This window comes from Alternaria hordeiaustralica (genome assembly GCF_023758085.1).
Source record: "Alternaria hordeiaustralica strain BMP 2776 chromosome Unknown scaffold_10, whole genome shotgun sequence".
In the NCBI taxonomy this organism is placed as follows: domain Eukaryota; kingdom Fungi; phylum Ascomycota; class Dothideomycetes; order Pleosporales; family Pleosporaceae; genus Alternaria; species Alternaria hordeiaustralica.
The window spans coordinates 21,758-43,784 of record NW_026056782.1 but is presented as its reverse complement, the minus strand read 5'-3'; the positions used below and the strand labels follow the sequence as shown (position 1 = coordinate 43,784).

General features: G+C 53.4%; 10 protein-coding genes across 10 annotated transcripts; 6 read left to right on the top strand and 4 right to left on the bottom strand.

Moving 5' to 3' along the window:
* Positions 1-2,683: 2,683 nt before the first annotated feature.
* J4E84_005637 (uncharacterized protein) lies at positions 2,684-4,099 on the bottom strand (the record flags this gene model as incomplete). The annotated part of the gene is made up of 2 exons (XM_049388233.1): positions 2,684-3,235; positions 3,731-4,099. 2 exons carry the CDS (start codon positions 4,097-4,099, stop codon positions 2,684-2,686), a joined length of 921 nt encoding a protein of 306 aa, XP_049243778.1.
* Positions 4,100-4,422: 323 nt separating this feature from the next.
* On the bottom strand, positions 4,423-7,440 carry J4E84_005636 (uncharacterized protein; the record flags this gene model as incomplete). Its single annotated transcript, XM_049388232.1, has 1 exon — positions 4,423-7,440. One exon carries the CDS (start codon positions 7,438-7,440, stop codon positions 4,423-4,425), a length of 3,018 nt encoding a protein of 1,005 aa, XP_049243777.1.
* A 316-nt stretch (positions 7,441-7,756) lies between these two features.
* On the top strand, positions 7,757-8,539 carry J4E84_005635 (uncharacterized protein; the record flags this gene model as incomplete). The annotated part of the gene is made up of 1 exon (XM_049388231.1): positions 7,757-8,539. The coding sequence occupies one exon, from the start codon at positions 7,757-7,759 to the stop codon at positions 8,537-8,539; it is 783 nt and encodes a 260-aa protein (XP_049243776.1).
* An 894-nt stretch (positions 8,540-9,433) lies between these two features.
* On the top strand, positions 9,434-10,785 carry J4E84_005634 (uncharacterized protein; the record flags this gene model as incomplete). The annotated part of the gene is made up of 2 exons (XM_049388230.1): positions 9,434-10,532; positions 10,589-10,785. The coding sequence occupies 2 exons, from the start codon at positions 9,434-9,436 to the stop codon at positions 10,783-10,785; spliced, it is 1,296 nt and encodes a 431-aa protein (XP_049243775.1).
* Positions 10,786-11,296: 511 nt separating this feature from the next.
* On the bottom strand, positions 11,297-12,631 carry J4E84_005633 (uncharacterized protein; the record flags this gene model as incomplete). The annotated part of the gene is made up of 1 exon (XM_049388229.1): positions 11,297-12,631. The coding sequence occupies one exon, from the start codon at positions 12,629-12,631 to the stop codon at positions 11,297-11,299; it is 1,335 nt and encodes a 444-aa protein (XP_049243774.1).
* A 157-nt stretch (positions 12,632-12,788) lies between these two features.
* Positions 12,789-13,212, top strand: J4E84_005632 (uncharacterized protein; the record flags this gene model as incomplete). Its single annotated transcript, XM_049388228.1, has 3 exons — positions 12,789-12,827; positions 12,878-13,130; positions 13,184-13,212. The coding sequence occupies 3 exons, from the start codon at positions 12,789-12,791 to the stop codon at positions 13,210-13,212; spliced, it is 321 nt and encodes a 106-aa protein (XP_049243773.1).
* Positions 13,213-13,338: 126 nt separating this feature from the next.
* J4E84_005631 (uncharacterized protein) lies at positions 13,339-14,018 on the bottom strand (the record flags this gene model as incomplete). The annotated part of the gene is made up of 3 exons (XM_049388227.1): positions 13,339-13,715; positions 13,762-13,867; positions 13,917-14,018. The coding sequence occupies 3 exons, from the start codon at positions 14,016-14,018 to the stop codon at positions 13,339-13,341; spliced, it is 585 nt and encodes a 194-aa protein (XP_049243772.1).
* Positions 14,019-14,633: 615 nt separating this feature from the next.
* J4E84_005630 (uncharacterized protein) lies at positions 14,634-16,085 on the top strand (the record flags this gene model as incomplete). Its single annotated transcript, XM_049388226.1, has 3 exons — positions 14,634-14,717; positions 14,768-15,851; positions 15,901-16,085. The coding sequence occupies 3 exons, from the start codon at positions 14,634-14,636 to the stop codon at positions 16,083-16,085; spliced, it is 1,353 nt and encodes a 450-aa protein (XP_049243771.1).
* Positions 16,086-16,662: 577 nt separating this feature from the next.
* J4E84_005629 (uncharacterized protein) lies at positions 16,663-18,624 on the top strand (the record flags this gene model as incomplete). Its single annotated transcript, XM_049388225.1, has 2 exons — positions 16,663-16,801; positions 16,865-18,624. 2 exons carry the CDS (start codon positions 16,663-16,665, stop codon positions 18,622-18,624), a joined length of 1,899 nt encoding a protein of 632 aa, XP_049243770.1.
* A 1,562-nt stretch (positions 18,625-20,186) lies between these two features.
* Positions 20,187-21,776, top strand: J4E84_005628 (uncharacterized protein; the record flags this gene model as incomplete). The annotated part of the gene is made up of 5 exons (XM_049388224.1): positions 20,187-20,223; positions 20,277-20,290; positions 20,338-20,833; positions 20,880-21,619; positions 21,669-21,776. 5 exons carry the CDS (start codon positions 20,187-20,189, stop codon positions 21,774-21,776), a joined length of 1,395 nt encoding a protein of 464 aa, XP_049243769.1.
* Positions 21,777-22,027: the final 251 nt, after the last annotated feature.

Genomic DNA, 22,027 nt, shown 5'->3' with positions numbered 1-22,027 from the left:
TCTTTGTTTCTTTCCACAAGTTGTCGATCGAGACACTTAGTTCATTCACTTTGGAACGTTCGCCTTCGAGGCAGACCAGAGATGTTACTCCTCGGAACATAGTGGATCACATTGTTGGTTCACCAGAGAAAGCTTTCAGATGACAACATATCACAGGGTGGAAGGCGAAGGCGTATGGACAGGAGGATTGGTGTCGTTATCGCCGATACCGATAATGTTAACATGTAGCTCGAGACGTGTATTCAATTTAGTGGTTAGGCGAGGATTTGTGCATCTCAAAGTCTTACAAGCTGGTAGAATGAAGTCTTCTACTTTACACTAGCTGGATGTCTTGTTCCTCGACGTCCCAATTCACCCATTCCTTGCTGTAGTCGTGACCTAATGGATACCAAAAGATGGGCTCGCCATCACCCTTGTACGAATGTGAGCCCAATAACATAGTCGACCCGATATATTTGTATTGTTGCTTTGGACAAGTCTGTCGCAAGATGCAGGGCAAGCGACAACCAAAGATGATTGCGCATGAATCGTCGTACTCGGTAACATCAGGAGCCAGACCCATGTATCCGCGCCTGGTAATGATGAATCGCCTTCCTTGTACGTAGCCCTGGATGTAATCCCAAACGATCTTAGCACTAGATAATAGATCATCGTCGATGGCGTTTTCATGGCCTACCGATCCGTCAAGACAGTCGGCGTTGCGACGTGTAATGAATGCATCCCTAGCCCGAAGCCAATATTCCGCATTTCCACCCATTCTACCGAAGCACAGACAATCTAAGAAGGCTTCTAGAATGTGAGAAGTTCCGTAAGGCGAAGTGTTGAGCGTCTGAGAGACCATGCCCCAGATTTCATCCAATATTTGCCACTTCTCCTCTTCGTCTCCATGGAAGACGTCTGAAGCATACCAAACGCTATCGAGGATAACACCTCTTGCGGAAAGGGTACAAGAATCTATGATTTTGGGATGATTAATGGACCCGTCACGAGCGATGGCACGCTGCCAGCGTGGGATTCCTTTTGCCGAAAGTGACCACCTACGAACATCCCAGCGTGGTACCCATGACGGTATGTCAACGAACGGTATGTCATCGATTTTCCTGTTCCATTCGTAATCGTGACAAACATGATCCAGTATGGCAATGTCGTTTCTCTCTTGAATATATTTCACTGCGAATTGATGATACACCTCTAGAGGTGCTAGGTGGTAGTCGGGGTTCATAACAAACACACGCTTGAAGTTATTATAGAGCTCCATGAAAGCGTATACTCTATCGCGAGCGTCCGATAGCTGCAGCGTTTTCCCAGTGCTGAGCTGTGATAACAAAGAACTCGTGGGCCATTCGTACGCCGTACATATAGTTTCAGCAATGGCCTTCTCTTTCTCTCTGAAAGCCTGCGCATGGGACCACACAGTCCCTTCCCATAATTTGAATTTCCCGTATATTCCGCTCCCACGCATCAACAACCAAATGTATAATCGCATCAGCTTTTCCCAGCTAAATTCGCTGTTGTGCCAGAGGACTAGACCGTAATGCGCAGATGCCGCTTCTCTGACAACCCAACCACGCCTGAACCAGCTTTGACGGAACAGGTTGAGCATAGAATGCCAGCGAGAGTCGGAATGGAGGGTATCATCATCTTTGAGGTGAGGAAAGGCACCCTGCGACGTATCGATGTGTCTGCAAGTCTCGTCGATCATCCGATTGACGTCATCCACTAAAGAGCACGCCAGTGGTCCATGGCCATTGTCCTCAGATCCAATGTAGATCAAGACACACTTCGCCGACCGGTATATATCCCCCATAATGGCTACCTGGTGCCCCTTCTCTTCCAAATCATCTTGATTAATGCAAATGCCATCAGCCCACAGCTTACGCCGTTTATGAGGGAGCCGAAGTCGCCGCAGCACATTGGAAAGACTCTTGGTGATTCTGATCACGCGGCCGTCGCACATGATCTTCTTGTTCTTCTTGCTTTTGCCCCAGACATAGGATATAGCCTCGAATGTTGTCTTGGCCAAGGGCGCTGTCTGTAGACTGCATTTGAGAGGGTCGTTTCCGGTGCCTCGGTGTAGAACGATGTAGCGGAAAGACCCATCACGAGGCAGCTCGTTATATTGGTATGGCTGAGCTGGCGGGGTTTTGTGGGGTTTGCGTGGCATTGTGAATGCTTCGCTCGCGTGGCCAGGGGGTTCTTGGAGATGCGATACTTCTCTCTTTCGTAGAGTATCTCCTCGCGTATGAGTCGTATAAAATGCGGGAGGTAAAGAGCGTTGAAGTGATCTTGAGTATCGGAGCGAGACGTCGATTGAGGAAATGAAGAGCGAACGAAGGGTGTGAACGGTGAGGCTGGGGAGTGGGAAGAGATTGAGAATGAACAGGCTGAAAGCGGGGAAGATGACTTCTGATCTCGTGCATGATATTTGCAACCATGCATTGCTACCCATGATGGCAGGGGCTGTGCCGCATTGCTGCATACACAACACCATGTCTTGATAAGAAAAACGTATCCAAAATGACACCAGCATCCCCATCAATCCCAACTGTCTTGCATGGAATGTCAGTCAGATCTACTAGAACATAGAGATTCTGTTTTTCTTTGGTCTCGCGACCATCTGATGTGCCCCTGTACATATACCCCATGCTGTGAGATGCTTCGTGAAACCCACCAATAAGAGTCGCTACTTCCTCGCCATATCCTGCGCCACAATCGCCCGAACATACCCCGCCACCTTCTCCGCCACCGGCACCCCGTGGCGAATACAAAACCCATGCGGCCACCCTTCCCTCTCATCAATCTCCATAACGGGTTTCCAGTTCTCGCCCTGGCCCTCCACCTCCTCTACGCCATCTCCACGGCTGAACCTTCCACGGGTATGGATAAGCGCATCCCTCGTCGCATCCGCAACCCAGTGATCTTTTCGCGCGAACAAGAAGCGCAAGATGGGCCGCGGGTGCGGATGCTTGGTTGCGGGCTCTGAAGCGGCGGCGCCCCAGATCTCCTCGTCCCAGATGTCGGTGTCGATTTGGAACATCTCATCGCGGGCCATGTGGAGTGCTTCGTGGATGCCGTGGGGGGATTTGACAAAGGCGGCGGTGGTTTGCGCGGCGTCCGTGGGGAAGTCCATGAATTTTGCGATTAGGGTTGTAAGAATTGAGATGGGTAAGAACATGGTAAGAAAGTTGACGAAGAGGGCTGCGAAGGTCGCAAAATTGGAGTTCTTCAGGAAGGGCTACACGATACTGTTAGCATATGCCAGAAAGACATGTATAAGGACGCGTCCAACAAAACAGTCGGCCCATGTCTTAATGGAACGCGAGATGCATCCCAAGGCTCTTGGATTTGAGGTACCTCTCATCAGAGAGCACCTCCTCGCGCATGGGTCGTATGAAATGCGGAAGTTGTGCCTAGCCCGCCATCTCCAGGCCATCGTAGGGGATGCGTCCCAAGAAACGCTCGAATCTCAGGCGAAAGAAGAAGCTCTTGTGTTGACGATACTGCTCTTTCGTAGAGAGGACCTGATTGGATCAAGGAAAAACAAGAAAAAAGTACTCACAGAAGCCTTCATCCCACTCTCACTCCTCGCAATATCCACCACCGTAGGAAACAGCCCCACCGCCCCAACAACCCTCGTCTCAAAATCCTCCCCCACCATCCCATGCGCCCTCAACCTCCTAATAATCTCCAGACAAATATAACTCCCCACACTATGCCCCACCAAAACCACCCTAACATCCCTCGCACCACCACTCTCCTTAACCTCCTCCACCAGCTCCGCAAGCTCATCTTCCGAATGCCTAATCTGGTCTTGCAACCCATACGGCGGCTGTTTCCGCCACTTCATCGTCTTGATCTCAGCGTCGTTCATTTCGAAGCCAGAGAGACTGCGGCCGTAGACTTGGAATTCTGTGGACCGGTCTGAGGCCGTGTTGTGGGTTAGTAGCCCGTAGAGGTGGGTGAGGAAGGTGCGGTAGTATTCTACGAGGCCTGGGTTGCCGGTTACGAAGTAGATGAGGTAGGTGCGGGATGCGGGTTTCTTTCCCGGCTCCGGGGGTGTGCGGAGGTGGATCTGTGAGGCAGGGGCTGTGGAAGACATTTTTGGGGACGGGGATGGTGCTGGATTGGTATTGTTGTTTTGTAGAGGGGGCTGAAGTGCGGTTTAAAGAAGCGCGACTTTTGATATCTCGGATGCGCTAATGTTCTTACCGGGGGTCATGCATGGTGGCGCTATGCTGCGTGGGGTATAGCGTGCGTCGACGGCTTCTAGAACCACTGACTGTCCTGACCGACAGAGATCGACCACCGAACTTCGAAAATATGTCAAGCGTTGACATTATACAAGATAATATCGAGCGCATTACAGGAAAATTCGTTTGATATTACCAGGTACTGATCGGGTATCACTACATCTTCCAATGACTAGTCCTGCTTCAGAAACAACTCAAGCACTCCAACCATCTTCTCTTTCCTAGCTGCCCTCTCCTTCTCTCTACCACCATCCTTCCACTTGACCAGACAATCTGCAAAAACAACAGCGTAGTTCCTCACGATAAGCTGGCGGATAGCCTGTTCAGGCACCCGACTCAACGTCTTCCTTCTGACCTTAGCTTGCGGACTGGACGGAAGGCTCATATCCATGCTTGCTCTCTTGTTGCTATCTTCCGGGCGCGGTTTCGACACCTCAGTAATCTGGTTCGCGATGTTTTGGAGAAAGGAGAGAATGAGGAGGAAGGTAGCGTTGTGGTTGGGTGCTGTTGCTAGTATCTCCAAGATGGTCATCTTCTCATCGTCAGATGTGAAGAACGGGGAAGAGGCACTCTTTGATGCCTTCTCCTGACGGGCTAACGCCTCTTCTAACTTTTCCCACAGACTCTTGGTGATCACACCGTCTGTGAGGCTGGACAGAAAAGTGATGAGGGCTTCAGCTAACATCTCGACGCGCTCGGTGCTGCGAGTCTCCGGGTAGAATGCGTCGACGAATGGGGTATCACAGTCTAGCGCCTCATAAATCCCTGCAAGCTCGTCCTCTCGGTCATGCCCATTGTTGCTTCGACCCTCAACAAAAGGCCACCCTGCGTTGTCCTGCCAAGGCGCCCTCTCCCCTTCGCTCTTGGTCATGTCCCATTCGGCCAGGGTTCGCTCCGTCAGGTCTTCTATCGCCTCGGTCAGCCGAAATACTTCCCTAGGCACGCTCCATTTTACCTCGCCACGGGCTGGTATCTGGTTTTGCAGCTTTCTGATACCGCCTTCGGGGATCTTGATCAGCTTGTCAATGGACCGTGCAAGTGCCGACGGTTGCCAGTGGGCGCGTATTGGGAGGAAGTGATCACGTCCGTTTTCAACGCGGAGGACGAGGATTTCGTCAAGCACGGCATCTCCTTCGTTGAGATCGCGAACTGAACTTGTACTCTCAATCTTGAGTTTCAGTTCGACGTTGAGTACCTCGGCAGGCGCAAGTGTGAAGTACTGATGGATGTCATCTGGACTTGGCTTATCAAGCTTGTCATGGGCCTTGTCAAAGGTAACAGAGAGCCATGGCGGGAACGGGCCGGCAGGCTGGTCTTTGTCGACCGGACGATCAGCGAATCCGAAGGTGGCTGGTACCCGACCAGTGTTTGCAATGGTGATGTTACGTCTTGTAGACTTTGCAAACTTGACGTCACCGAAGTCGACACCTTCGAAGGTGCTGTCTGTTTTGTCTCGCCCGTCGGATGGGGAGCCGGTCGCACGTTCTACCACTACTGCAACCGATGGTCGGCCCTCGTTCTCCTGGCGGTCTATCTCACGAGCGACTTCGGCATGAATGGCAGTCTTCAGCTCAGGGATCACGGCGTCGTATTGCAGTTTGAAGACAGCGTCCAAGGGTTTGTGATCGGAGCTGAGAACACGCATGTGGGTGGTGTAATACTCGAGCAGTATCTCAGCCTCAAGATCGTCTTTGGTCTTGATCGGCTCAGGCTCTGGGTCTTCGTTCTCATCATAGTCCTCGTCACCATCGTTGTCTTCGTCGTACGCGTACAAGACATTCTCGACACTGTTGACATCGTAGTCGCCTGGCAGGTCAATCCCCTTCATCTCTTCAGCATGTTTACGTGCCGCCTCTTGTTCCCTGACTCGGACATCATACTGCTGTTTAGATGCTCGCGTACGGTAAAGGATGCGATCGCACCAACTAGGACAGCGGCGTTTCTCGCTTGAGTCGAAAACGCCAACTTTGCCGACGTCGTACTTGTAGGACGGCAAGAACCGAATAGGGCCTTCTTCCCACCCATCATGAAAAGCCTTGTCGCTCTTCATCATTTGGTGCAACTCATCGTGTGGTAGTAGGGATGAGATGGTGGTTTGTAGTGAGGCTGGATCGAGTTCTGGCGGCATAGGAACGGCGTCGCGCGCTTCTTCAGATGATTGCTTTGAGCCATACCCGGAGTCGCCAGATGTTGACAAACGACCATCCTTCTCTTCCTGATCCAAGTCTTTTGTATGTATAGTGAGCAGGCGGCGCACGTCGTCGCCTGGCATGCCATGGAGACGATAGTTCAGGTCACCAAACCAAAAGGCAAAGTCCTCGTCACCTAAACCTTCACCGGTGTTCTGTGAAGAGCCTAGGGAATCTATTACAGGATCGAAGCGTGTTCGGGAGTTGATCTGAGCTGCGTCCCAGTTTCTTCTCTCCAAAGATGACTTGTCTGCTCCAGCCGCCAGATGGGAATTTATGAAGACGAGTCGGGTTGTCTCTCCCAGAACGATGCGGGTCGTGACAGCGCCCTTGTTGCCCATGTATCCCATCAAGCCAGTGCCGACGCTTGTGGTACTGACATTCTTGATCTGCGGTAGGACGGCTGGGGAGGCATAGATGACAAGCCACAGGCCAATCAGCTGCTGCTCTGACACCAGCTGATAGCCCTTGGGCAGCACAGCTTCCAGCGAGGCTTTCCATTTATTCGCCGTGGAGGGGTCGGTGAAGGGTCTCAGAGCCTCTGCGGCAGAGGTGATGTCGACAATCTCCTGGAGACCCAGCACGTAGACATCGACCTCTTCTCTGCCTGGGACCTCTCCTGATTCGCGGTGGGGGACAGTAGGCTCTGATGTGCTATGCCGTGCTTCCTGGGCGGGAATGCTCTCTCTGCTGCCCTTGCCGTGCTCTCCAGGGTCGGACACGCCGAGTCCAGCGAGCGACTCTTCAATGCCCTTACCCTGGACGAACCACTTGCCGACATCCTGCTCGGTGCCTTTTTGCGCGCCCGTGTTCCAGGTGCCGACTTTGATGCGCACGTTGCGCGGTCGCGTGTACTCGGCGCGGCGCTCGTATAACGCCTGCGAGAGCGATGTCTGGTGGGTGGTGATGGAAGCTATGCTCGGCGTGCGCGGATCGAATGCGCCGGGGATGGTGGCATCGAGACGCTCAGTGGAGCGCACGGAAGAGGCGTCGGGCGCCATGGCGGGGTGAAGGAGGATGGCGGCGGGCGAGGGTGCGCGGCGAAGGTTTGCAGGGAGGCGATGCAGGGTCTGCGTGAAAGTCGGGCAGTCATCCCATGGCGATTACTCTGTGTGATTAAGCGGGCACCAGGCAGTTGAGCCACAGTCCGCTCCTAGCAATGACGATGGTGAAGAGCCGGGCTGGCATGGCTGTGCTTAGCTCCCCGCGACATCCCACGCTGCAGGGCAGGAGCTTCCAGGCTCGGTGCCTGACTACACCAATCCCGTCCACACTCCCTCTCCTTCACCTCCACCACAACAAACATCCATATCAATTATGGCGCCACACCGGAAAGGCCGCGCAAACCAGAACCAGCCGCCTCCCCAGCCGTCAGACTACGAGACGGACGCGCCGCCTGCTGTCGACGTGCCCCTCCCACCGCCGCGGTCAAATGAGGAGCTCAACTTCTCCGTCCTCCGTCGCGAGTACGCCGACCTTGTCGCCATAGAGCACGTCACGCCATACGCCGCGCTGTATACCTTCAACCTCGAGACGCAGTCGTGGGAGAAGATGGGCATTGAGGGTACTCTCTTCATCTGCCAGCTGACTCCCTCGCCCATCGGGGCCGAGCGATACTGCGCCATCATCCTCAACCGTCGCGGCCTAGACAACTTCTACCAGGAGCTCACTAGCAGTGAAGAGATGGAGATATCCGATCCCTATGTTATCATCCAGGGCGAGCAGGTCTACGGCATCTGGATCTTCGCCGACCCGCCGCCTGCCTCAACCGCCAACTGCCGTGTCGAGACCGCCGCCAAGATGATGGACATCGCCGACAGGGCAAGAGCAAGCCGCGAAGCCCTCGAGCCTGCCGTACAAGCGAACGAGCCTGCCGAGGCCGCCTCCTCTGCCCCGATGGGCCGCCAACTGTCTCTACGAGAGCTGTTCGGCCAACAACGCGAACAAGACGCCGGCATCAGCATACACAACCACAACACCCAACATATGCCGGGCATGCATCAGCAACAACCATACATGCAGAATCCTGGCATAGCACAGCCTGACGTGCTAGGTCAGCTCTTCATGAAGGCTAAGCAAAATCACAATGGCCTTGGCTGATGTGACTTTACTCCAGGTGCTGTGCGACGGGAATTATTCGGCAAACGCGAATGCTCGCCCGCAGAGCCGCAGTCAGACGACACGCTTGTGCCCTCTTCGGAGCTCGACGCTCAAGTCAAATCAGCTCCGGAGCCACCCATGAGCGCTTCAAGTCATTCCGTCATAGAACACGAGCGCAGCATTGAGCGCGAGAATGATGGATAGTCATTTATCATTGGGCACCTCCTCTACGACATCATGTGGATGTTGATGAGATCCATCTCCATCTTCATACTCTATTGGCTTGCTACGCACGAAGAACGCAAAGATCGGCAGATCATCTACATTCTTGTCTCCATCCAGATACTGCAGCTTGATGCAAGCTTGAAGGACTATTGGTATGGATCTCTCAAGAAAGGTTGCAGGTGCAATTGCAGGTGTCGGCAGTCTTGTGGACGACGATATGAGGGCAGGTCTATTGTCGTGTAAACTGGGGTCAGCTTGCTTTTCAGTGCACGTTTCAACGTATGTACACTCTTACTACATCGATACCCTATTTCAAGTCTTCATCCATAATAATATGGTTTAGATCATTCGACTCAATGCCAGCTTTATCTGACCATCGGTCGTGACCTTTCCCTGCTCAACATCTTTGAAGACTCTGATACTTCAGCACTTGGACCATGCGACAGTAAAATGTGAACTGGGGTGTCTACTATGTTATTGCTCTGAATATAAATCTAGTCCAGTGTCACGACTGGAAGACACGGGACAGCTCAGGGTCCTGGTAGGGCTGAGTGACCTCACTCCCGCAGATCCCTGCATGCTACCCCACGGCGGGGCATGCGCTCCCAAAAATTTCCAGGCGCAGACACCCTCACGACGTAACAAGCCATTGTACACATCCCGCACATCATGTCTGAATCTCTCCGCGTTCTCCTAGTCGGCAACGGCGGCCGCGAACACGCCATCGCCTGGAAACTGCTCCAATCGCCCTCGATCGAGCACATCTACGTCTGCCCCGGTAACGGCGGCACCGCAACCCTCTCCGACAAAGTCACCAACGTAACCACCGTAAAAGACAGCGACTTCGCCGGCCTCGTCACCTTCTCCAAAGAAAAAAACATCAACCTCTTAATACCCGGCCCCGAAGCCCCCCTCGTCGCCGGCATCGTCGACTACTTCCGCGACAATGGCCTCTCGAGCATCAAAGCCTTTGGCCCCAGCGCAGCTGCCGCGCGCATGGAAGGCAGCAAGACCTTCAGCAAAGACTTCATGAAACGGCACAACATCCCCACCGCCGCCTACGAAAACTTCAGCAAATACGACGACGCGAAAGCGTATCTCGACTCCATCTCCCACAACGTCGTAATCAAAGCCTCGGGTCTCGCAGCAGGCAAAGGCGTCATAATCCCCCAAACCAAAGGAGAAGCCCACGCCGCGCTCAAAGACATAATGCTAACCCGCGAATTCGGCACCGCAGGCGATGAAGTCGTAATCGAAGAGTTCCTCGAAGGCGACGAGTTATCCATCCTAACCTTCAGCGACGGCCGCACAATCAAATCCCTCCCGCCCGCACAGGACCACAAGCGTATCTACGATAACGACCAAGGCCCCAACACAGGCGGCATGGGCACATACGCGCCCACACTTATCGCACCGAAAGACGTGCTCTCGCAAGTCGACAAAGAGATCCTGCAACCCACCGTCGACGGCATGCGCGCCGAGGGCTTCGAGTTCAAAGGCGTGCTCTTCACGGGGCTGATGATGACGAAGAACGGGGCGAAGGTGCTGGAATACAACGTCCGGTTTGGAGACCCAGAGACGCAGAGTCTGTTGGCGCTTATGGAGGGGGATTTAGCGGAGGTTATGGCGGCGTGTGCGGAGGGGAGACTGGAGGGGGTGGATGTTAAGGTTTCGGGTAGGAGTGCGGCGACGGTTGTTGTGGCTGCGGGGGGGTATCCGGGGGGTTATGAGAAGGGGACGGTTATGAGGCTGGATGCTGTTCCTGAGGGTGAGTCTTTTTTTTTTCTTATCTGTGGAGGTTGCGATGGTGCTAATGTGACATAGATGTTGTCCTCTTCCACGCCGGAACCTCTTTCGCTGATAACACGCTCAAGACTGCTGGTGGCCGGGTCATCGCTTCTACGGCTACGGCGCCTACGCTGGAAGAAGCTGTTGCGAAGGCTTACAAGGGCGTCGAGTGCATACACTTTGAGGGGATGCAGTATCGCAAGGACATCGCTGGGCGAGCGCTGAAGAAGTAGAGGAGGATTTTGGGAAAACATGGCGTTAAGGGCAGGCATACCAAAGACTTCGTAGGAAGTAAAAGCTGGAGGCGCGAAATGCGTTACATCAGACTTGGATATCATGAGTGTTAGGAACTGGATGTTTGCATTCGATGTGTGCTACTGAACATCCAAATCTCTTCGTCCACTTATGCATAGTCTGGATTTGCTATAGAGGAATCAGGCATGCATTGCGCTGATGTGCTGTGTTCTTCCGTATAGATTATTGTGACGGGACGGGAGTTTAGCAGGTCAAATTACTTATTTGCGTCGAGTTTTCAACCATTGTGATGGAGGACAGGCCTGGGATGCCCGAGACTACAATGAGAGCATCGAGCGAAGAGAATACGTCTTGATGGCTACCTACCTACCTACCTACCTAGCCATCGCCTGCATGATAAGATCGTGTATTAGCTACGAGAATTGGTGGCCCTCATTAAGTCACACTCAGAGAGCAAGGGGTGTTGACAGTCGTCGTGACACGACGCGGTCAGGAGCTGCCATTGTCAGCCGTAGCCTTGTGTTTCTTCTCTTTCTTGTGCTTCTTCTTTTCATGCGATGCATCGTCATCTTCCTTTTTCCGCTTCTTCTGCGTAGCGTCCTGATCGTCTGACACTTTACCATTCGACGCTTCAGTGTTGAGGGTGTTCTGCGGTTCAGTACCTCCTACAGTCTTCTCTTCTTGTTCCTTCAAGCGCGCCGCTCGCAGCTCGTCTTTCTGCCGTACAGCGTCTTGCAGTACTGGGCTATTCCGCTTAAGGGCGTCTGCGGCCGCGGCGACACCCGCCTGTACCTTGTTCTGTCCATCGCCGCTGCCGAGCCATTCGTTCTCGTAGCCCCAGCCGGTGAGGTAGATGCCAATGTGGTAGCACTGTACGCTGTTCGAGTCGTAGGTCATGGGTTTCTCCTCTTTGGCGCTGAGCTTGACGCCTTTGCCGAGAACAAGCTTGTTGAGCTGGTCTCTGGCTTGAGGGTTCTCAATGATCTTCTCCTTGAAGCCAAGAAGTTGTGGTGCCCAGAGCTCAGTCAGCCATGTCTCTGCCGTCTCGAATCCGTTCTCTGGGTCGGATAGCACGATTGCTGCGACATAGGCTTCGACGATGTCGGCGACGACTTTCTGGTATTGCTTGGAGTTCTTGTCCCACTGAGAGCGATGCTTCAGTCGGTCTGGGAACCCATAGGCGTTGGAGAACTTGCTCAGAGCCGAGTTCTCAACTAGTCGTTCGCGCCAGGTGCAGAGGTCTGGGACATCGACATGTGGGAAGCGGTTGTAGAGGGCGCGGGAGGCAATGAGTTCGATGTAGGCGTCGCCGAGGAGTTCGAGTCGCTCGTAGTCTAGACTGAGGTCACCGCCCAGCGTGGAACCAGGGATACTAGGGTCGAAGATGGCGGATCGATGCGTAAAGACGGCTTCGTGGAGGTGGGGTTCTTTGATAGGCGGCAGGGGAGGTAGATCTTGGGCGGCGCGTACTTTGCGCTCGACGTAATCGGGTATGGCGACTTTGACTGCTTTGTCAGGCCGTTTCTCGTCGAGCTCGCGCCTCGCTCTGGCAGAGATTGGGTTGTTCCGGGCGCAAAGTAGGCGACGGAGCTCGTGCGCGTGATGGAGGATATCCTTGTCTGCCCCGACAGTCGCCTCTTCTGCGACAAATCTGTCCAGCAGAGCTGTTAGTCCAGTCTGCATGTCCATGGACGAGAGCTCAGGCTGGGGTGGATGGGAATTGTGATTCGCGCCATTGCGATGCTGAGGCTGAGGCTGATGCCTCTTGTGCTGTTGGTCGCGGCCATAGTGATTGAAGCCTCCGCCACGTTTTTGCGACGCCATAGCTAGGAACTGTGGTTAGTCTTCGGGGAGTGCTTGGTGACGGCTTGGTGCCTCGCAAGTTGGTGAGAGGCTCAGTCGCGCTAGTCGGGAGCGCCAAGGGCACCTCCGTGACATTTCAGATATCGCCGCAACGCCGCAGACCCGCATCGCAGGCACAATGGCGGTCCCACGGCAGAGGGTCTTGGACCTGATGAGGGTGTGTATGATTACTGACAAAGTCTTCGTTCATCTCACTGACACGTGCAGGTCCAATGCAAAGTCTTCAACACCACGTACAACCCCGAACGCATCCGTCTCGGATCGCGCATCCTGCACCAGCGCCTCAAGGGTCCCGCCGTCGCTTCCTACTACCCGCCGCGGATAGGAACAATTAGTCAATTGCGAAGCCTCTACCCCGAACACCAGATCATCGATGAAGAAGAGGAAGACTGGCTAGAGCACCTCAATGTTGCAAAGTCAAGAGGAAAGGGCGCGCCCAAGAAGAAGAGGACTGCTGCTGGTAAGCACCATGCATCTAAGACGGGCTGTATGGACGATACTGACCCATTACAGAATCCAAGAAGTTCAACAAGAGGAAATAGACGGAGGTCATATGATACCAGTTTTGCCGACATTCACGATGGAGCAAAGACTCTTAATGATGTCACAGCATGCTACGAAGCAAGTGTACAAAATCCATGTCTCGGCGTTTGGCCTGAGCAAGTTCATCATATTTTACTCTTCACGTCTTCTAGTCCCTTCGCTTTCCACTCCCTGGCAAACTCCTCATCCCATGCTGTCTTTACGTCTAGATGCTCTTTGATCACGGGCGCGTTCACTTTGTGGTGCTCCACGGTACAATATGTGATCTTTCCGTCCAGACTGGTCATGTCGCCTCGGATCATGGCCATCTGCTTTCCGATACTCACTACCTTGCTGTTGAGCCGCACTCTGGTGTTGATTGGCACAGCTTTGAGATAGGAGATGTTGAGGGTTCGTGTAACACCGCCCATGAATTCCCAGAAGCCAGGCCGAGCTAGGGGACAAAGTGCTGTCGTTGTTGACATGTCGAATATGACTCCAGCAGCACCTCCATGCATGACGTCTGCCGCATATCAGCTACAGATAGTGATCAACACCTAGTTACATACTGTTCAAGTTGGATAGGTTGGGCGCAATGAAGAACTCGTAGGTAACGGTGCCATCGAGAGTGGCATCCACAAGCTCCAGATTCAGCATGACTTCGCGGTCAAAGTCCTGGCCATGGTTAATAGTAGCTTCTTGAATGGTGTTGATGTTTCCATACCACGTGGTGCTTTGGCCTACGAGCTGCAAGTAGCTTGTACTTCTCGAACATGGCCTGTACGGCTGCCATTGCCTTTAGCCGATCTGCCTCCGGATTGCCCATCGTGAGCCTGGAACAATGTAGAATGTTACGAGTATCTTTGGTAGACCATTTGGAATGTCGGCATGCTCGCCGTCTACACGTACGCTATCGGCTTAGTCGGGTGATGCTGGGGATGGATGATCGGCGTGGAGCTCCACATTGCCTCGGCTTCTCTGCTCGAGCGTCGCATCCGCGCCTGCGATACTTGCTCAAGCCATGGCGCGCTCACAGAAGCCACATCTCCTTTTCGCAGCATGCCAGTACAATGACTCTGCCCATGTGGGCGTCGGTGCCGTGGCTGCCTCAGATACTTTCTTGTGGTGTTTCAAGTACGTGGTTCGTGCCCACCTGTTCCACCTGTTTCACGAACAGAGCCACCCGCGTACGGCCAAACTTCGTCATGACCCGAATACACTTCGGCGCTTGCCACCAATGACCACAATTCGCGACTTGTTCTATTTCTAGTGTATCATTAGATGAGGGTCTGCAGTCCAAGCTGAACTAGACCCTTCCCCTCTATTCGTTCGCTGCGCTGCTTTTAACCAGACAGCTGCCGCCGATTACTTGTGTCCACATCTCCATTCGCTGCTTCGGGGTTCTTGCGACTGGGCTGGATAACCATCGCACATCTTCGACATGGGCTCAGAAACGACTCCGGTACCGCCGGCACTGCGGAAAAGGGTGTTGAAGGTGCTGTTCATCTCGCTGCTGCTAGACTTGGTACGTCATCCCCGTCGCGTGTAACCGCTCGCGTGGGCTGACCCTGACAGATATCCTTTACATTCATCCTCCCGCTGTTCCCCAAACTCATCGAGTTCTACCGCAACCATGAAACTGGAGACCCGAACACGATCCTCTCCAAGATTCTCGCCGGCCTCAATGCGTACAAGAACTCGTTCGCGAAACCCATCAACTCCCGCTACGACATAGTCCTGCTCGGCGGCGCACTCGGATCGCTCTTCTCGCTGTGCCAGGCAGTTGCGTCTCCTTTTATCGGAACACTTTCAGACAAATATGGCAGGCGCACAGCTCTTCTGTGGTCCATGGTGGGCAACATCTTCAGCGTTGCGCTCTGGGTCGCAGCGACCGACTTCCGCACCTTCCTTGCCAGTCGCGTGGTGGGTGGGCTGAGCGAGGGCAACGTGCAGCTTGCTATGGCCATCGCGACCGACATCAGCGACGACAGCCAGAGAGGCTCGACAATGGCGCTTGTGGGCGTGTGCTTCAGCATCGCTTTCACCTTCGGGCCGGCGCTGGGCGCATACCTGTCCACACTACAGGTCATGGACAAGAACCCGTTCGCTATGGCAGCGGGCTTCTCTCTGTTCCTGATCGTCTCGGAGACCATCTACCTCTACATCAGCCTCCCAGAGACGCTGCCCTCGGCGAGCAAGGCTGGGAACGGCACCACGAACGGGCATGCGAAAGGCAGCGAAGCACCGAAACCTCGCGGCCGAACGAACTCGCACTTCCTACTCAACGCTACGCACTTCACTTTCATCCTATTCTTCAGCGGCATGGAGTTCTCGCTTCCCTTCATGACATACGACCTCTTCTCTTACCAGGCTAAGGACTCTGGCCGACTGCTCGGTTTCATTGGACTGGTCGCGTCCCTCCTCCAAGGATCTGTGGTGCGGCGGATGCACCCTCTCAAGGTGGTCCAAATGGGAGTGGTAAGCTGCACCATCGCCTTCCTCATGCTCGGAAGGGTCCAGACGCAGGGCGCACTATACGGGGCCGCTGCCCTTCTTGCCGTAACAAGCGCGACGGTCGTTACCGGCCTCAACAGTCTCTCGTCGTTCGAGGCGAGCGCTGATGAGCGAGGCAACAAGCTGGGCAACCATCGGAGCTTCGGTAAGCCAAGACTCCCATCTCCATCGGAACATCTACTAACGTATATCAGGTCAAATCGGACGTTCCCTCGGACCCCTCATCTTCTGCACCCTCTACTGGTGGGCGGGCCGCGAGACGGCATATGCGACCGGAGCTGCCGGCATGGTCGGAGTCGGCGCATTGGTGTTTGGAGGACTCAAGGTGCCACCGGGCACGGAGAACATTGGCAAGAAGGAGAAGAAGGCAGTCAAATAAGACAATGGCCGTGTTGTGCCAAGTTTATGTTCAAGACATTGGGAAGACGCGTTTTGCGATCGAGAGATTTCGAGCCGTTGTATAGCTGCGTCGAATGACACCCATAGGTCAGCATATACATTTCTCAGATAAGAAAGGAAATATAGCTGTCATCCGTATGCAAGGGTGGCCGCATTCTGATATAGTCGTGGTTATCGTCGGTACATTTACCGTAATCTGTAGCCATCTCAGCCACAAGCTTCTGCCACAGCAAACACACCGTCATAAGTCAAACCTCGCTCCACGCCTCGCAAAGCTTTCCCCGAAAGACAAGCAATCGCTGTACAAATGTCCGACGCGCTAGGTCACCCCCGCACTCACTACGCGTCTCGCAAGACCCACTAAACTGACTCGACCTCGGTATCTTATTAGCTCCGACTCAGCTAGCAGTAGGACCGACAAACGGCAACTGTGGAAGACGATCACACCGGGCCATTGCGTTTCCTCCTTGAATTGAAGCTTTTCACTCCCAGTGCCTCTCTCACACCCACGTCCAACATTTACCCGAAAGAGGAATCAGAGACCGAGATCAGTCAAGATGGATGCAACAGCGGCTGCTGCATCTGTAGCAGCTATTTCCGGGCTAGCAGCCTACGTCAACGCGAAATACCACATTGCACAAGACCTGAGGGGACTGAGGTTCAAGAAGAACGCAGCTAGCTACTATGAGCAACTCGGTATGTAGCCTCAGCGATACCTTTATTCACTTCGAGACGCAGTTCGGAGCTAAGTCAACATAGAGAAAACCAAGAGGCTATCCCCTTGGTACGCTTTCGCGACTCACGTTCCACTTTACAGCAACAACCTAGCCATCTGGTCGCGGGAGAAAACGTACACATGGCAACAAGTTCACGATGGCGCCGTCCAATGGGGACACTTCTTTCTCGCTCAAGGCGTAAAGCCGGGCGATATGGTCGCTACTTACATGATGAACAGCGCAGACTTCATGGTTATCTGGTTGGGTCTATTTTCCATCGGTGCCGCGCCTGCCCACCTCAACTACAATCTCAAAGGAGAAGGACTGGTGCATTGTCTTAAAGTCGCGGATGTGAAAGTCGTACTTGTTGACGACGAAGAGGGATGTCAAGAACGGTTTGAGGGTGTGAGGACGACCGTGGAAGAGATGGGTGTCACAGCTTTCAGGGTCGATCAAGACCTAATAAGCAAGGTTCAGCAGCACAGCACTCAAGTACCCGGCGATCAGTACAGAGAGAACGTTAAGGGTTCCGATCCGACATGTCTCTTGTACACATCAGGAACGACGGGTCTACCAAAAGGAGGAAAGTTCATGGTAAACCGTTTCCACGAACGAGGAAATCCGCAAACCCTTGCTTTTGACCAGAAAGCCGGGCCAAATGGAGATCGATGGTATTGCTGCATGCCGCTGTTCCACGGTACAGGTGGCTTATCTGTGCTATCAGCGCTTTCGGGTGGAGTGAGCGTGGCGATAGGACGAAAGTTCTCCGTCAGCACATTCTGGGACGATATCCACGACTCTCAGTCTACCCTTTTCGTTTACGTCGGCGAAGCAGCGCGATATCTGCTTATGGCACCACCACATCCACGGGAGCGAGACCACCGATTACGCGCCATGTACGGCAACGGCATGCGACCTGATGTCTGGAACCGGTTCAAAGAGCGCTTCAACGTCCCTGAAGTAATAGAATTCTTCAACTCGACAGAAGGCGTTCTGGGTATGGTGGTTCACAGCAAAGGGCCCTTTACAGCGACGACAGTAGCGCAGCACGGTGCTATTATCAGACGACTTCTTCACGACGTATACATACCTGTTCCCATCGACCCGGAAACTGGAGAGCTACTCCGGGACCCCAAGACTGGGTTCGTGAGGCGCAATTCGTATAACGAGGGTGGCGAGATCTTGGTCGCTGTACCGAGTGAAGAAGCATTCGCTGGGTATCACAACAATCCCAAGGCTACGGCAAAGAAGTTCGAGAGGAACGTGTTCAAGAAGGGCGATCTGTTCTACCGATCTGGTGATGCGCTCAGACGGGATGATGATGGGCGCTGGTTCTTCCTGGACCGACTAGGCGACACTTTCCGTTGGAAGAGCGAGAACGTGTCTACAGCTGAGGTAGCAGAGGTCCTCGGACAGTACCCCGGTGTGGGTGAGGCCATTGTATACGGTACACTTGTGCCTGGGCACGATGGTCGCGCGGGCTGCGTAGCTCTTCGACTTGCCGATGGCGTCAGCGCCGAGACGTTCGACTGGAAAGCGTTGTTGGAGTACTCGAGGAGTAAACTACCGAGATACGCAGTACCGGTCTTCTTGCGCTTGGTCAAGGAAGCGAGTAATACGGATAACCAGAAACAGAACAAGGCGCCGCTGCGGGCGGAGGGCATGGAGATTGATAAGTTTGGCACTAAGGTTGTGGGTGGCGGTGATGATGTGGTTATGTGGATGAAGCCGGGTGAGGATCGGTATGTCAGGTTTACTATGGGTGATTTGGAGGCTTTGAGAAGTGGGAAGACTTTGTTGTAGACAGATTTTCTGGGTGTGTGGAGGGGAGATGCATGATGACGAATACGATGGAGGGCAAGGCCCCGAGGAGAGGTTGTAGGAGCGCAATCTCCATTCCAAGGTCTATTCAAGCCATATATGGATATCAAACAATATTAACACGGAAATCCTCCCTTAGCCGTGCACCCCACAGAGGGAAACATCCAAACACTTGCCTCCTAGAAGTCTACACCGCTCTACCAATCTCTGCTCTTCGGTTTCTCTGTTTTCTTTTCCTCTTTAACAGGTATAGGGAAAGGCGAAGCCCTCATAACCGCCTGAATGAACCTCACCAACCCATCCATACCTTCCGGCTCATTAAGCCAATGTCCACCCTCTTCAAAGCACTTCCAATCCACAACCCCGCCCCACGCTTCAAGTTTCTTCCTAAGCTTCTCCCCATTCCGAACAGGTACAACCTCGTCGTCCTTGCAATGCTGCAAAAGCAACGGCATCTCAAACACACCCCGCTCTCGTCCAGGCACCCCCATGAGAGTCGATAGCTCCTCCGCCAACGGCAACCACCCACACAGCCCCATGAACCCTCCAACACGGATACCAGAAGTGACCAAAGTAAAAATACCAGTAGCGCACCCCTGACTCATCCCCGCTATAATCACATTGCGCAATCCCACAGGCTTCATCTCTTCTTCAAGGACTTCTAGAATCTGCGCGACACTCTGCCATAGCTCTTCTTTCTGCGACTCGGCGTCTTGATCGGGCCGTTGTACGGATGTCATGTCGAACCATTGCGGTATTACTTCTCGCTCGGTAACTGCGCAGGATGATGGGGCGTTGGGGAAGACCCATTTTATACTGGGGAAGATGTCGGTGAACTTGCGCACGGAAGTGTCTTCGCTTTCGAAGAGCTCCGAGCAGAAGGTCGCGGCGTCGCTGCCGCGGCCGTGGAGGAAGATGATGGTGTGGGTGTGGGGGGCTGTGGGGGCGACGATGTGTGGAGTGGTCGCCATCTTGAAGGCCATATTGAAGGTGGTATGTAGCTACCTGGGTGGTGGGTTGTATCGACGTAGAGTAAAGCACGTCCTTGACTCAGACTGAGGCTTGGTTATGGTTTGGGCTGGTGATGCGGAGAGTTGATAGAGATCTTGGTCGCTCAGTGAGATCTAGTGAGATCTGGTGAGTGCGATTCTCCCGTAGCCTCATATCGGGCCGTGGAGTCTGTGCGCATTGTCGTGGTTGTGGTGCCTGATTATCGCGCACGTGAAGGCAGCCATCGTGAGATCCCCCCGTAGCGGCGCCACACCCAAGCTAGTGACTCTGTGTCTATTCCAGGCAAGCGTGGTCGACGGGTCACGATAGTCGCCCCCGAGATTTTGCGACTTGGCTGCCGTAGGACCCTTTTTTACGATAACGGAAACTTGCTCATGCTTAGCAAAATCGGGCATGTGATTGGCTCGTTTGTGGCCAGCAAGGTACCGTCACCATGACCTCCACATCGCGCCGTCCCTGCATGAGTTCAGATGAATGCAATAGCTATGCTTCGCTTTCATCATGATCGGTCTGGTTACACACGCTTAGACAACATGGTAGATCTCGAAAGGCGACTGGTTCGCAAGCTCGGTACGTCGGAACCACCCGTCAGTTCCCAACGTTGCGCATCTAACCAACCGCAGATTGCTTTATACTGGTGGGGAGAAAATGCCTTTGACATGACGGCAGTTAATGGTGTTCTAGGTGTATTGCTGCGCTGCATACTTTTTCAACTACCTTGATCGCAGCGCTTTTGCCAATGCCTACGTGTCCGGATTGAAGGAGTCTCTCGGACTCGAGGGCGACCAATACAGCATTCTCCTTGCTATGTTTACTGCGGGCAGCTGTGTTGGTCAAATACCCCATGCCCTCATCCTTCAGAAAGTCGCGCCCCGGTTCTGGCTGCCCTTCACACTGCTAGTGTGGTCCGGCCTAACGATGTGCTCTGCGGCATGCAAGACCTACGCCCAGCTATGCGTAGTTCGGTTCTTCCAGGGCTTCTTCGAATCAAGTCTTTATAGCGGCACTATCTATATCCTTGGTAGCTGGTATAAGCCCTTGGAAATTGCCAAGCGAACAGCCATCTTCACGGCCATCGGGCAAATTGGCAATATGTTCGCTGGTGTGATGATGACCGCGATGAACGAGAGTCTACATGGACAGACTTCGCTTCAAGGATGGCAATGGGTGTTTATTATCAGTACGTCCACCTCTTGAGGTAGACCATCGCCACTAATCGCTTTCAGACGGTGCAATGGGAATCCCCTTCGGCATCTTCGGACTCATGTTCTTCCCCAACTTGCCGGAGTCTACAGATGCCCCCTATCTCAGCAAAGAGGAAATTCAGCTAGCAATAGGTCGCCTGCCACCGAAGAAAGATTGGAGCCATGACATCAGTCTCAAATCCCTTGTTAAGAGACTGTTAGCCAAACCGGATATTTACATCTTTACTCTCTACTCAGTAGTAGCCTGCGCATTGGAAGCCATCGTTCTGCAAGGTCTATTCTTGCTCTGGATGAAAGCAAACAGCGAGAAATTCTCCTCGTATGCGACTACGACCTACCCGTTAGGCATACAGGCCGTTTCTATTGTCTCCAACGTTGGGGCCGGCTACGTTATCGACATGACTAATCGCCGCATACCGATGGTTATACTAGCTGGCGCTCTGCAGCTTCTAGTCTCAATCCTGTTGTTGATACCCAATCTTCCGACCGCTGGAACTTTCTTCGCATTCTACTTGGCCGGTACCTCGTACATCGTCAACCCCATTCTCTACGGATGGGCTAGCGTGATCTCTCAACGCAGTGGTGATGACGCTTCTCGATCGGTCACGCTGTACATCATGAGTATGGTGCAGTCGATATTGTACACTTTCTGGGGTATTGCACTCTATCCAGCAAGCGATGCGCCGTACTGGAAGAAAGGGTATATCGCGATGATCGTGGTCGTCTTTGCGTTCTTTGGCGTGACTGCGGCTGTTCATTGGGTGAGTATTACGGTAATCCTATCGCAGTCATTTACTGACATATCTGTAGTTGGATCAAAGATCTCAGAAGATTGAGAGTAACGCGTCCGAGGAGATCACACAGATGAGTGAAAGAATGAGCGAGAGGAATAGAAAGGATCCAAGACTGGAAGATTGAGATAAGACATATCACGAGAGCACCGAACTACATGCGAAGTGCCACGCAGTGGAGTTTAAAAGCTTGCTTGAGTAGCGACCGAACACCTGGCATGTCATTCCTCCATCGCTCATGCTTCCATGCGGATACCTCACCGCGACAGATTCTAAGTATCAAGGCGTCCTCTCACTTAGTCTCAGAGCCTATCCCTCTCGGTAGTAATGGCCCAGATTCAATCAATACAACCACCCTGTCTGCTCAAAGGCGACACC